Genomic DNA, 14,890 nt, shown 5'->3' on the forward strand with positions numbered 1-14,890 from the left:
AGGTTATCTAATGAGAGCAAGGATAACTGGGAGCCTAGCTAGGTACCACTCCCATACTTGACATCATTACTCATTAACTCATCTTTCAGAGTGGAAGAAGCTTAAGCATTTAATCCTTTTCATAATTGTTAAAATCCTAAGGTGTGTTGGAAAACAAGTATATTGTGTATCTTTTTTCCTTTCAGTTGTTGAAATTTGACAAATACTTGGTTCCACTTCTGTTCTTACAGGTGGAGCCACTTTGGGAGGTGAATTCCTCCTCTGTCTTCTTTCAGCCTCTCAGACTTAAGTATTTGGTGGTTTGGAAAATGTTTTTGGCTGAGCTGTGGTAGAACCTAAACTAAATAATTTTAAAGCACTGTGAAAGTGGTGGCAGTAGCATTTAATATGAAGCAGTAGCTCCAGTTTCCTTTCAGGAATGAAAAGCTTGTATGTTGTCATATTCTGCCTGACATAGCCAGCCAGCAGCTCCCTTTAGCATTGCTCATTCTCTTCAACATGGATTTACTTTTAATGGAAATGACATTAAAGAACTTGACAGACTTTTATTAGTAATCATGGTATCACAACTATTTAGCTCTTTTCTGGAAGTGCAAATTACAGCCAATGCTTCATGAAAGGAAATTCAGCATAAATCTGGGACTGTGTATGCAGAATATGACCTGCCCTTGATGTCTTCCTTCTTGTTGTAGCAGAACTGCTGATGATTTTCAAGCTTGCCCAAATTAGTACTCTGTGCAGTTGTTTACATAAAGGTGTTTTCCTGCAGTTTAGGTACATTTTCTGGAAGAAGGGAAAAACAAACTGTGAGGAATGATAGAAATGGACAAAAAATATAGACTGCCTATTTCAGAAATACACAAAATTTCCTTGTAGCCTGAATATGTAGCTGAATATTCTTATTCTATAAAATTGTCTGCTGTTTGCCCTCAATTACCCAAGCCAGTGTAATCTGAATGAAGGTGGCACTGGCACAGTCTTAAGAAATGTGTTGATTGGATATAGAACTTAAACTTGCATGCTAAATTTAAAGCTTCCTTTCTTACTTGAGTCATATATAACTGTAATGAATGTCTATAAGCACTGGAGAGAAACACCTTTTTAGTATTTCTGGTTGTTTTCTATGTTTAATCTATTTTTGTCTTGTTTGATATTCAAATTAAGTGCTTTAAGCTGATTATTATGCCTTTATTATGTTTAGAAATATATTGTGCAGTTCAAACAAGCATACTCTGACCTACAGTGTGGACATTTTCATTCTAGCTATTTACATTACATGGAAAAAAGTATTACCAGCACAGGTGCTTCCATTCTTGGTAGCTGTGGGTGCTTGAAATTCGAGTGAATGCATTTGTGTCACGACCTCAGAAAGTATATCACAAGTTATGGTCCATTAATATAAAAAGGTTGAGGGGCTGGGGAGATAGCTCAGCAGTTAAAGGTGATTGCTTGCAAAGCCTGCCAGCCTAGGTTCAATTCCCCAGTCCCTACATAAAGCCAGATGCAAAAAGTAGTGCAAGTATCTGGCATTCATTTGCAGGAAGAGGCCCTGGTTTTTTCCCTTTCCCTAACACATGTGTAAATAAATAAATGAAAATGCAAAAAAGATGTGTTTTTAGGGTTTTTTTTCTTTTAATATGAAAAAAGGTTGAAGATGTAACACAGATATCAGGAGTGGTGAATTTGTGTGAATTTACTGACAGACTCAACCAAGGTTGTTGGCTATGAGAATCAGCAGACCCTTTCAGAACCAGGGTAAAATCCAGTGTATGTTCAGAAGGAAATCCTCTGTGGTATCACACAAATGCACTCTGGAATATTGGTCCCTGTGGAGTTTCTGGATCCATCTGGTGTTTCCATGGTAGCAACATGAAGTGATTTGCTTTCTCTTCAAAGGGGGAATCGCAGCTGGAAGCAGTGGAAAAGGAAGAGGAGCTAAGCGTAAACAGCAAGATGGAGGGACAGCAGGAACCACTAAGAAGGCCCGGAGGTGGGATTAACACCCACCCAGCTACCTCAGCCCTGTTTAGTATTTACTGCTGTCAAGGTCCACTAGAGCCAAAGAGCTATATTCTTCAGTAGTTCAAGTGTCCCTGTGTCCCTGGCTAAAAAGCCTGCCCATTTTTTTAAAAATATCTCCTTTGTGAGATAATAGTCTAGGGCTAGGTATTGCGATTTATGAACTTGTTACTGTACAAACAGACCCAGGGCAGCATAGAGTTCTTCTGTATGACATCTTGAGAAGGTTAGATGGGAAAGAGGGAGTAAAGCCAACTGAATGTTAGTTCCTTAACCTTGTGCCTCTCTCCTCTCATGCCTCTTCCTTTGCCTTTTCAGTATTGGGGTGATGAACTCTAGATCACTAGTAATTTAGGCTGGCAACAGATAATAAGTGTGTCCATGTCTCTGGGTTTCTCTGTTTATATAATTGTTCTAAAGGGGGCTGGGATATTGCTCAGTTGTTAAGAGTCTTTGTCTAGCATGTACAGAGCTATGGGGTCCATTCCCCACATTGCATAAACAGGACTTTGTGGTGCACACCTGTAACCCCAACACTTAGGAATGTGGAAGCAAGAGGATCAGAAATTCACAGTTCGAGGGGATAAGGAGGGACTACAAAGGAAGATGGTGGGAGGCGATTATGATCAGGGTACATGGTGTGTGTGTATGAGATAGGAAGGGAGGAAGGAAGAAGGGAAGAGAAAGGGAAAAAGGAAAAGGGAAAGGAAAGGAAGAAAATGGGCTGCACATGGTGACACATGCCTTTAATCCCAACACTTGGGAAGTAGGAGGATTGCCATGAGTTTGAGGCCAGAATTGGTTGCAGGCAGCCTGAGCTAGAGTGAGACCCCGCTCCAAAAATAAAGTTCAAGGTCATCCTTGGTTACATAGAGAGTTCAAGTGAAACATGAAACCTTATCTTAATGTCTCAAAAAGTAAAATAAATGTACTAAAGGAAACCACTCTATCTCTCTTCTGTCTTTCTTCAATATCACTAGCTCAGTTTTGTAGATAATACACAAGTGCATGTGTAAGGATTCCCCCAGAGTTGTCAGATTCCTACAGACTGCAAGTGATTGACCCAAACCTACGTTGCCAGGTAAAACTAGCCCCTTTCATCTCCTACGTGCCCTGCAGAGCAGAAGGTTCTGTTGGACTTAAGCAAGACATCTGTTAACAAGTTATGTTTATTCAGCTGAAATCTAATAAACCAGAGACCTTCTTTCAGAACAGTGCAATCAAACTGGAGGAAAATTTAGTTTCATCATTTCCTTTTCTTTCTTTTAGTGACCCTTTGTTTTCTGCTCAACGTCTTCCCCCTCATGGCTACCCCTTGGAACATCCATTCAACAAAGATGGCTATCGGTATATTCTGGCTGAGCCTGATCCGCATGCTCCTGACCCAGAGAAGCTTGAACTTGATTGCTGGGCAGGAAAACCTATCCCTGGAGACCTCTACAGAGCCTGCTTGTATGAACGAGTTTTGTTAGCTCTACATGACCGAGGTATGTACATTATTAATGATCATATATACCTTGAGTGGTTATTTTGAACTGCTTGCTATCATCAGCATTTATCTGTCTAGGATTACATACATATCTCAGTCTGTTACCATTACCCCACCACTCATTTCTAACTAGACTTAGACCACATAAAGAAATAATTTGTCTCTTCCTTTTCCTATAAATTTTCGGCATCTTATATCTTAGTTTTTTATTTCAAGGTAGGGTCTCACTCTAGCCAAGGCTGACCTTACTCTGTAGTCCCAGGCTGGCCTTGAACTCAAGGCACTCCTCCTACCTCTGCCTCCCAAGCACTATGACAGCTAGCCAGCAGGGAGGAGCCGTCAGCTCAGATCTAGCTTGATTTCTTGGTGTTCTGCAACAAAGTGTATGGGGTCTTACTGTCTAGTTCTGGTGGACAACCGGGAGCATTAGCAATAACCCGTATTGTTTCAGGTGTCATAGGACCCTCCCTGATGAATAACTCACTGGGTGGTGGCCCTCCCTGGCACTGGATTTTCCTGTAATAGCCTTTGTCTTCTGGGTACAGCAGTATCCACCCCCATAGCATACTTCTGCCCAAATTCTCCCTTCCCTTTTTTTTCCCAAGTACCCCATATTCTAGCATCATACTCCTGGCTGATCTTAATTTTCCGTGTCCTCCCAAATCCCTATCCTGCCTAGTAAACCATGGTCCCCCACACATCCCTGATTCCTTTAATAGGAGAATGCTGTTTAGCTATTGAAGGTATTAGTCTTGTCCTATATTGTTTTGCTATAATAAAATACCTTTACTAGATACTTTATGCAGAAGAAAGAGTTCATTTAGCTGACAGTTTTGGAGGTCTAAGAACATAGCACTAGCATTTGCTAGGCTCTTACGAGGTCCTCTGGCCACACCTCAGAATAGCAGATAGTGTCATGGTGGGAGTATGCCAGAGGAGGAGTTCATATGGCAAAACAGGAAGCAGTCTGCCAATACAGCCAGCCTTCCTTTATAACAGCCATTCTTGGGAACTTTCCAGTTCCACAAGACCTTCTTGAGGGCAGTACCCCATGACCTAATTAACTCATACTAGGTGGAACTTTAAAGGTTCCATAACCTCAGTATCACCACATGGGGACCAAACTTCCAGTGCATGGACCTCTAAGGAGCCGTACTCAAGCCACATCCAAACCAGAGGTAGTAGGTATCTGTGATTCCATAGTTCCTCAGGAGACAGAACTAGGCATTTGAATACTGTACATATGCCTGTGACCACACCTGATTTTATGATGACACCTGGAACCAATTTTAAATAGTTATCTGTTAATGACCTTTTGGGAAGTTGACATGTCACAACAAGATACGAGTCCCTTGGGCTTGGGAGAGGGCTCAGTACTTTAAAGGTGTTTCCTTGCAAAGCCTGCCGTCCGAGGTTTAATTCCCTAGTACCACATAAAGGCAGATGCTCAAAATGGAGCATGCAATCTGGAATTTGTTACAGTGACAAGAGGCTCTGGCACTCCCATTCTCACTTACTATTTCTCAGATAAATAAAAAAAAAATTCATTTCAATATTTTATTTATTTGTTTGAGAGAGAGAAATTTAAAAAATGGGCTCTCCTGGGCCTCTAGCCACGACAAACGAACTTTAGATACTTATGCCACCATGTGCATCTGGTACTGGGGAATTGAACCTGGATACCTTAGGCTTTACAGGCAATGCCTTAACTGCTAAGCCATATCTCTAGCCCTATTTTATTTTATTTTAGTTTAGTTTAGTTTAGTTTAGTTTAGTTTTGTGAGAGAGAATTGGCATGCCAGGGCCTCCAGGCATTGCAGTCAAGATGTATTTGTGCACATGCATCACCTTGTGCAGGTTTACTTGGGTTCTGGGACATAGAACCTGGGTGTTTAGGCTTCTCAGGCAATCTCTCCAGCTATTTTTTATTTACATGGGGGGAAGGGGAGAAAGGTGCACCAGGGCCTCTGACTTCTGCAAAGGAGCTCCAAATGCATGCACCACTTTGTGCATCTGGCTTTATGGGTACTGGGGAATCAAACCCAAAACTGTTAGGCTTTGCAAACAAGCACCTTGACCACAGAGTCAACTCTTCAGCCCCATCTTAGCCTTTAAAAAAAATTGCTATCAGCCAGCTGTGGTGGTGCACACCTTTAATCCCAGCACTCTTGAGGCAGAGGTAGGAGGATTGTCGTGAGTTCAAGGCCACCCTGAGACTTCATAATGAATTCCAGGTCAGCCTGGGCTAGTGAGACCCTACCTTGAAAAACAAAATTTCTATCTATTTGCACACCCATGTGGGAGTGCTAGCATGCCAAGACCTCTTGCCATTGCAAATGAACACAAGATGCCTGCACCACATTTTGTGTCCAGCTGACATAGATAGCTTGGGAATTGAACCTGAGACAACTGGCTTTGCAAACAAGGGCCTTTAACTACTAGGCTTTCTTCCCAACCCCATTTTCTGGTTTTGATTATTGTGTGTGATTATAGATGATAGCATTTAGGGGAATTGGCTGATGGGACTATTCGTTTGTTTGAGGCAAGTTCTCACTGTAGGCCAGACTGACCTTGAACTTACAGCTATTCTACCTTAGCAATCAAAAGGTGTGAGCCACCACACCTGGCTCTCTTTAAATTTTTTAATTTTTTGACAGTTTCATGCATGTATATAATGTAGTTTGATCATATCCATTCAATCATCATTACCTGCTCATCTCACTAAACTGCTTCTTCCCAACTAATCCCTGAAAAGAATCTTAGACTCTCTTGAACTAGTATTGTAAAACCCTTGACATGAGGGCTGGAGAGATGGCTTAGCGGTTAAGTGCTTGCCTGTGAAGCCTAAGGACCCCGGTTCGAGGCTCGGTTCCCCAGGTCCCACGTTAGCCAGATGCACAAGGGGGCGCACGCGTCTGGAGTTCGTTTGCAGAGGCTGGAAGCCCTGGCGCGCCCATTCTCTCTCTCTCTCCCTCTGTCTTTCTCTCTGTGTCTGTCGCTCTCAAATAAATTAAAAAAAAAAAAAACCCTTGACATGAGAATTTCATTTTTTATGTTGTCAGTACTGGAAGATAAGAGTCTCGTGTCTCTTGACTGCCTCAAGTAACCCACAGCCCTCTCCTTTTGAATCTCCATCACTGCAGCTCCCCAGCTAAAGATCTCTGATGACCGTCTGACTGTTGTTGGAGAGAAGGGCTACTCCATGGTCCGAGCATCTCATGGGGTGCGGAAGGGTGCCTGGTACTTTGAAATCACTGTGGATGAGATGCCGCCAGACACTGCTGCCAGACTGGGCTGGTCCCAGCCCTTAGGTAAGCTGGGGCTTACCTAAGGTAACAGGTAATGTGTATGGCACACAGGTAGAGAAATTTACATTCATCTGACTTGGGGTTTAAGATTTCTGGTTTACCAGATTATGGGTGTAAAGTTTGGTTCCTAAATGAATAGTCAGTTTGGAATGTAAGCAATTTAAAAACTTGGCCAAAAACATGAAATGAAAAATAGAACTATTTTTCTTTAACAAAGCAGAATTGACTTGCAGTCCTTTGACTTCCACGTGTCTTTTTATTGGGACAGGTAACCTTCAGGCTCCCTTAGGTTATGATAAATTTAGCTATTCTTGGCGGAGTAAAAAGGGAACCAAGTTCCATCAGTCTATTGGCAAGCACTACTCATCTGGCTATGGACAGGGAGATGTCCTGGGATTTTATATCAATCTTCCTGAAGACACAGAGACAGCCAAGTCCCTGCCTGATACTTACAAAGATAAGGTGAGATTGTCCTCCCACAAGGGCTTCCTGGCTTTTCAGACCTATGGCAGCTGGTTCCTATAGCACAGCCTGGGTTCTTTTGGGATAGTGACCCTCAGTTTTCGTTTTCCCCCATATTTAATTATCAACATTGTTCAACATAATAAACTTGAAAGAATTTAAGGGTTTGTACCTGAATACCCTCACCTAAATTCTATATATTCTTTCCTTGAGGTAGGTTTGCAGTCTAGCCTGCGGTGTACTAGAACTTACTCTGGCTTAAGCTGGCCTTGAACTCACAGCAGGCCTTCTACCTCTGCCTCCCTCATTTAAATCCTACCATTAACTTGGTATTCACTCATTCTTCCTCCCATCTGTTATGTATCACTGGGAAAATTAGCCCTCAGGACTGCAGGGTGCATGTCATTAGTTTTGATTTTTTTCCATAATTGTAAACAATATCGCATGGTAGTTCCATCCCTCCCTCCACTTTCCCCTTTGAAACTCCACTCTCCATCATATCCCCTCCATGTCTCAATCAGTCTCTCTTTTATTTTGATGTCATCATCTCTTCCTCCTATTATGATGGTCTTGTGTAGGTAGTGTCAGGCACTGTGAGGTCATGGATATCCAGGCCATTTTGTGTCTTGTGTCAGAGGAACACATTGTAAAGAGTCCTACCCTTCCTTTGGCTCTTACATTCTTCCTGCCACCTGTTCATTAATGGACCCTGAGCCTTGGAAGGTGTGATAGAGATACTTCATTGCTGAGTACACCTCTTCTCAGCACCATGGTGCCTTCTGAGTCATTCCAAGGCCACTGCCACCCGAAAAGAGAAGGTTCTCTAACCAAAAGTGAGAGTAGAGCCAGGTGTGGGGGTGCATACCTTTAATCCCAGCACTCGGGAGGCAGAGGGTAAGAGGATCACCGTGAGTTCAAGGCCACCCTGAGAATAGAGTGACTTCCAGGTCAGCCTGGGCTAGAGTGAGACCCTATCTTAAAAACCAAAAAAAAAAAAAAAAAAAAAAAAAATGAGAGTAGCATTAATATATGGATGTGAACATTAAGAGAAGTGCTTACTGGGAATTTTGGTGAGCATAGTATATACATTTAGCAGATGTTATACCACTAGGACTTGTTTTTTTGAACTCATGGTGAGCCTCCTACCTCTTCCTCCCAAATGCTGTGATTAAAGATGTGCTCCTCCACACCCACCTCCTTGTTTATATTTTTCTTTTGATACAAAATTTGTTTTAACTAAACTATACACATTTTAAGACTTTTGTCAGATACGGTATTTATTGTTTTTGTCCTTTTGAGGCAGGCTGTCACTGTAGTTCAGGTTGACCTAGAACTTACTCTGTAGGTTGGCTTTGAATTCACAGCAATCCTCCTACCTTAGATCCTCAAGTACTGATATTAAAGGCAGGAGCCAGCAAGCCTAGCCCCAGAGTTTGGGATCAAAACCAGGATGATATACATGCTAGGCAAGCACTCTGCTACTAAGCCACATCCCAGGCTCAATTCATGTTCCTAATGGTATCTCTGGTGAACCTAAGTAATTTTTTAAATTGTTTTTTGGTTTTTTGAGGTAGCCAAGGCCAACCTAGAATTCACTATGTAGTCTCAGGGTGGCCTCAAACTCACAGCAGTTCTATTACCTCCGCCTCCCAAATGCTGGGATTAAAGGTGTGTGCTGCCATGCCTGGCTAAAATTTTTATATTTATTTATTTGCAAGTAGAGAAAGAGAATGGGCACAACAGGGCCTTCTGCCACTACAAACAAACTCCAGATGCGTGTAACACTTTGTGCATTAGGCTTTACATGGGTATCGGGGAGTCAAACCCAGCCCTACAATTTTGCAAGCAAGTGTCTTCAACTGCTGAGCCACCTCTCCAATCTCCCATTTAATTTGTTGAAGTCTGATTTATCATATTTTTCTTTCATATATTTATTTCTTTGACTTATAAATCTTTGGGTCCCTTCAAGTCATGAGTATATCCTCCCATGTTTTCCTTTGAAAATATGTTTTTAGCCCTTGCATGAGGGCTTTTACCCACTATGAGTTATTTGTTTTGTGTGTATGATATAGAAGAAAAGGTTATTTTTCCATGGGGCTATCCATTTATTCCAACATGATTTATTAATCTCTTTTTTTCCAATTTCTGTGGTGAAAATCAGATGACCATATAAAAAGAAGTTGGTTTATGGATTTTGTTCCAGTGATCTATTTGGGCCACAGTACTAGTGTTAATAATTGCAGCTTTAGAGTGGGTCTTTAAATTGTATTGTGATACCCTCCAGAGTTCTTTGTAATCAGCCCAAGATCATATTTTTTTAAATTTTTATTAGCATTTTCCATGATTATAAAAAAAAATCCCATGGTAATTCCCTCCCCCCACACACACACACTTTCCCCTTTGAAATTCCATTCTCCACCAAGATCATATTTTATAGTACTTTTCACTCTGCTGAAACCCAGAGCTTTGCATATGCTAAGTGACTACCTTTATGCCACAAGCCTGACTTAGTATCTCACTTTATTTTATTAATTGCATCACACAATATTCTCCATCTCAGGTTCTGCCATCAAGGACCATTAATATAGCTGGGCGTGGTGGTGTACACCTTTAATCCCAGCCCCCAGAAGGCAGAGGTAGGATGATTGCTGTGAGTTCAAGGCCACCCTGAGATTGCATAGTGAATTCCAGGTCAGCCTGGACTAGAGTGAGACCCTACCTCGAAAAACCAAAAAAACAAGGAATCATTAATATGTAGCTCACTGATGGTTGGGGTTTTAAAAAAATATTTTATTTAATTGAGAGCAGAAGAAGGGATGGGTATACCAGGGCCTCCAGCCACTCCCTATAAAAGAACTCCAGATGCATGAGTCACTTTGTGCATCAGGCTTTATGTGGGTACTGAGGAGTCAAACTTGGGTCCTGAGGCTTTACAGACAAGTACCTTAACGGCTGAGCCATCTGCGTAGTCCTACATGGCTTTTTTTAATGGTTTATTTATTTTTTTTAATTTTATTTTTAATTTATTTACTTGTATGTACATCTGTGTTTGAAGCTGAGAGCACTAATCTATAGGTACAAACATACTATTTAAAATATTTTTATTTTTATTGATTTATTTGAAAGACGGAAAAAGGCAGAATAAGAGAGAGAGAATAGATGCACCAGGGCTTCCAGCCACTGCAAATGAACTCCAGACGCATGTGCCACCTTGTGCATGTGGCCTACGTGGGTCCTGGGGAATTGAACTGAGGTCCTTTGGCTTTGCAGGCAAACACCTTAACTGCTGAGCCATCTATCCAGCCCATAAATATACCATTTAAAAGGCAGTTTGACCCTAACGGTAATAGATTTCCCCCTAGGGCGTTGCTTCCGACATACTTTTGACCAAGTTTGCATTATCAGATCCCATGGAGTGGGCCTCAAATCCAGTCAGAGAGTAGTTGTTTATTCCTGTAACAGTCGTGCCACTGTTGTACCAGTGGTCACATGTTCCCTAGCAAGTTGGTTGTGGAGCACACAGGCCCACAGCTGGGCAAGACTGATGGTTTGCTCCCCCACCACTATGAGAGCCAGCAGAGAGGCAGCTTCTAGCTCAGCTCTGGTTTGGTTTCCCTATGCCCCACAACCAAAGCAAGCAGGTCCTTGCGCACTAGAGACTAACATCTAGTTTTGGTAGGCGACCAAGGGCAATAGCCTGTATTGTTTCAGGGGCTTCTATGGCCTCACTGATGGACTTGATGCTTGGTTTTATATAGCACAAAAGTCCCCAGAACCTTAAAAGACAGTTTAGAAAACTACTTTTGATTTTGTTTTGTGTTTTTCTGAGACAGGGTCTCACTTTGTAGGCTGATGTATATGGGAATCTTATCTTCTTGTGGGTTTTTTCTTCCCAATGTTTATTTATTTGAGAAAGAGAAATAGGCAGGTAAAGAGAGAGAATAGGCATGCCAGCACCTCTCACCACTGCAAACAACTCCAGGTGCATTGTATTCCCTTGTGCATCTGGCTTACATGTGTTCTAGAGAATTGAACCTAGGTCCTTTGGCTTTGGAGGCAAATTCCTTAACCACTAAGCAATCGCTCCAGCTCTTTTTAAATATTTTTATTTATGTACTTGAGACACCAGGTATGCCAGAGATACTTGCCCCATTGCAAATGAACTCCAGACATAAGCTCCCTTTTGCGAATCTGGCTTTACATGGGTACTGGGGAACTGAACCCATTCCAGTAGGTTAAGGATAAATTGTTAGTATATGACATGTGCATACAATAGAACACTGAACTTGTTCGAAAGCCTCATATAAGATGGTCTCAAATATGGGCTGGAGAGATGGTTAGTGGTTAAGAAGGCATTTGCCTGTAAAGCCAAAGGATCCTGGTTCAATTCTTCAGGACCCAAATAAGCCAGATGCACAAAGGGGCACATGCGTCTGGAGTTTGTTTGCAGTGGCTGGATGCCTTGGAGCACCCATTCTCTCTCTCCATCTCCCCCCCCCCTTTCTCTCAAATAAATATAAAATAAATAAAAATTTTAAAAAAATATAATCTTAAATATAAATTGTAGTATGATGCCATGTGTGTTTATCGGTGTGAATTTTTTTGTTCTCATTTTTAAAAATATTTTGTTTGTTTGTTTGACAGAGAAAGAGGGAGAGAGAGAGAGAGAATGGGTGTGCCAGGTCCTCCAGCCACTGCAAACCAACTGCAGATGCATGCGCCCCCTTGTGCATCTGGCTAACATGGATCCTAAGGAATCGTCTCAGGGCCAGGCACATGCCTTAACTGCTAAGCCATCCCTCCAGCCCTTTCTCGTGTTTTAATTTTGGAAATACACTGTAGAATTTCTGAAACAACACCAAGACACCAGGACAACAACTGATTTTTTTTTTTTTTTAAAGGGACTGGGGTGAGGCAGGGTGAAGGAATTGAGCAGTATTTTCATTTTCATTATATATGTTTATATATCTTATGAACATCCCTTACAATGTTTATGCTAAGAGATTAAGTTTTTTTGGTTTTTGAGGCAGGGTTTCACTCTAGCCCAGTTGATCTGGAATTCACTCTATACTCCAGGCTGGCCTCCAACTCACCATGATCCTTTTACCTCAGCCAAGTGCTGGGATTCAAGGTATGAGCAACCACACCTGGCTTTTTTTTTTTTTTTTTTTCAAGGTGGGGTCTCACTCTAGCCCTGGCTGACCTGGAACTCATTCTGTAGTCATAGGCTGGCCTCAAGTTTCCAACAATCCTCATACTTCTGCTGGTATTAAAGGTGTATGCCACTATATCTGACTAAATTTTTAATATTTTATTTTTTTGAGGGAAAAACAGAGGCAACTGAGGAAAAAGTGACTATGGACACACCAGGGCCTCTGGCCACTGCAAACACACTCCAGAGCATGTGCTACTTCGTGCAGCTAGCTTTATGTGGCCACTGAGGAATTGAACCTAGGCCATCTCTGTAGCCTGGCTTTTTAAAGGTTTTAAATGTCATTTTTATATACAAATGATCCACCAGCAAGAAAAAGGTGACCCAGAGGCCATCTGGAAGAATTAGGAAATTAATAAGGAAGAAAGTAGCCCTCAAAAATGCTACTGAATAAGAATTTTAGGCTCTTTAAAATTGTCCTTTTTTTCAATTATTTTACATTCTTTTATAAGCCTTAAAGTGTGTCTGTATCTATTTGCTCACAGATTATCTTACTAAGGGCCATTTTTAGAAAATGTATAACAGGCATGGCTGGCTGATAATGTTTAAGAAAGACTCAGTAGGGCTAGAGAGATGGCTTAGTGGTGAAGGTGCTTGCCTGCAAAGCCTAAGTACCCATGTTTGACTCTCCAGATCCCATGTAAGCCAGACTCACAAAGGTGAGGCAAGCACAAGGTCACACATACCCACTAGGTGGCACAAGGATCTGGAGTTCAATTGCAGTGGCTAAGGCCTTGGTATGCCATTTCTCTTTCTCTCTCTCTCTCTCTCTCTCATACACACACACACACACACACACACACACACACAAATAAAATTTTTTTTTAAAGTTTAAAGACTCAGTAGTTCAAGCTCTGACAAGTAACCAGGAAGACTTGGGACTTTGTGGTAAAGTCCAAGGATTCTGTGCTATTTGTAAAGTCAGATATTTTCTCCATGGTGATGCAGCTGTAATATGCCTTTTTTCTTTTTTCTTACTGGGTTTTCAAGGCTTTGATAAAATTCAAGAGTTATTTGTATTTTGAAGAAAAAGACTTTGTGGACAAAGCAGAGAAGAGCCTAAAACAAACTCCCCATAGTGAGGTGAGTCACGCTCATAAAAACATCGGAATAATGAGAGGCTTTGGAGATTGAGATGGGTAATGATAAAAGATAGGCAAATGAGGCCTAAATGAGACTGGTGGGAGTTTTGGTTAACAGCTGCCAACAACTGTGAACAAGCTCACAACCCTGCCTGCTGTGAGCCATGATGTTAGAGGCATGGTTGTGAAAAGAGTGTAATTAGCTGGGTGTGGTGGCACATCCCTTTAATCCCAGCTCTTGGGTGGCAGAAGTAGGAGGATCACAATGAGTTTGAAGGCAGCCTGAGAGGACATAGTGAATTCTAGGTCAGCCTGGGCTAGAGCGAGACCCTTCCTCAAAAAAGAAAAAAAAAAAAAGATTATATATATATATATATATATATATATATATATATATATATATATATATATATATATATATATATGGAGAGAGAGAGCACGCGCCTTAATAAGGAATGCTAGAGAGTGAAGCAAGTCAGATGGCCTGTTCTTTGTTAGAGGAGATAGCAAGCACAGAGGGAGGTACAAGACTAACCAGGGACACTTTGCTGTGTGATCTGGAGCCACCAGGGGCTGAGGTAGTTCACTGCTCTAGAAAACTATCTGCCTCCCCTTCCCAGGGAACATGTCTACCTATCTCTAGGTCACAGCATAATCAGAGTCAACCTCAAGCACCAAAGATCAAAAGAAAGGGAATAGGGGTGGAATAAAATTATGAACTGGATACATTTTCCTATAAAAATGCTGTAAAGCCACCTGTGTCTCTTAACAGAAGTGTGGGAGAAAAACAAATGCTAGTTCTTAGGGGAAAAAATATATACGTGAAAGAGCTAATAGATCTATGGATGAGATAGCCAAGGAAAAGATAGCTCTTGCTGCACAGAAAGTTTTCCTGAAGATAGAGAATGTGTGTGTGTGTGTGTGTGTGTAGGCATAGGCAGGCCAGCTTACTTATAAATATAGTATACTCTGATAGGTTGTAAAAGAGTCTGGTATATGTAGCATAAGAATTCAGGAAGCAAGTAAGAAACCTAAAATACTACATGTTTTGTTTGATTTTACCTAAATCTAAAGTATTATATACAGGTAAAAACTTGTTATAATATGAGATACATAACTGAAACAAGAACATTCCCCTCACGTATTATTTAACTGTGCTCCAAGTTTTGTTTCTTAATTGTGAAATAAAACCATGATGTTCATTTCAGATAATATTTTATAAAAATGGTGTCAATCAAGGTGTGGCTTACAAAGATATTTTTGAGGGCGTTTACTTTCCGGCCATCTCATTGTACAAGAGCTGCACGGTATGTATCCT

General features: G+C 41.3%; 1 protein-coding gene across 1 annotated transcript in view; it reads left to right on the forward strand.

Moving 5' to 3' along the window:
* Nucleotides 1-14,890, forward strand: part of Ash2l (ASH2 like, histone lysine methyltransferase complex subunit) — a 33,331-nt gene that overhangs the window by 16,965 nt on the left and 1,476 nt on the right. The window contains exons 9-14 of the mRNA XM_004671507.3: nucleotides 1,897-1,990; nucleotides 3,289-3,506; nucleotides 6,652-6,819; nucleotides 7,085-7,278; nucleotides 13,481-13,573; nucleotides 14,781-14,879. Coding sequence (XP_004671564.1) covers nucleotides 1,897-1,990; nucleotides 3,289-3,506; nucleotides 6,652-6,819; nucleotides 7,085-7,278; nucleotides 13,481-13,573; nucleotides 14,781-14,879 — 866 coding nt within the window. The remainder of the gene's footprint in view (nucleotides 1-1,896; nucleotides 1,991-3,288; nucleotides 3,507-6,651; nucleotides 6,820-7,084; nucleotides 7,279-13,480; nucleotides 13,574-14,780; nucleotides 14,880-14,890) is intronic.

Source organism: Jaculus jaculus, chromosome 12 (genome assembly GCF_020740685.1).
Source record: "Jaculus jaculus isolate mJacJac1 chromosome 12, mJacJac1.mat.Y.cur, whole genome shotgun sequence".
Classification (NCBI taxonomy): Eukaryota; Metazoa; Chordata; class Mammalia; order Rodentia; family Dipodidae; genus Jaculus; species Jaculus jaculus.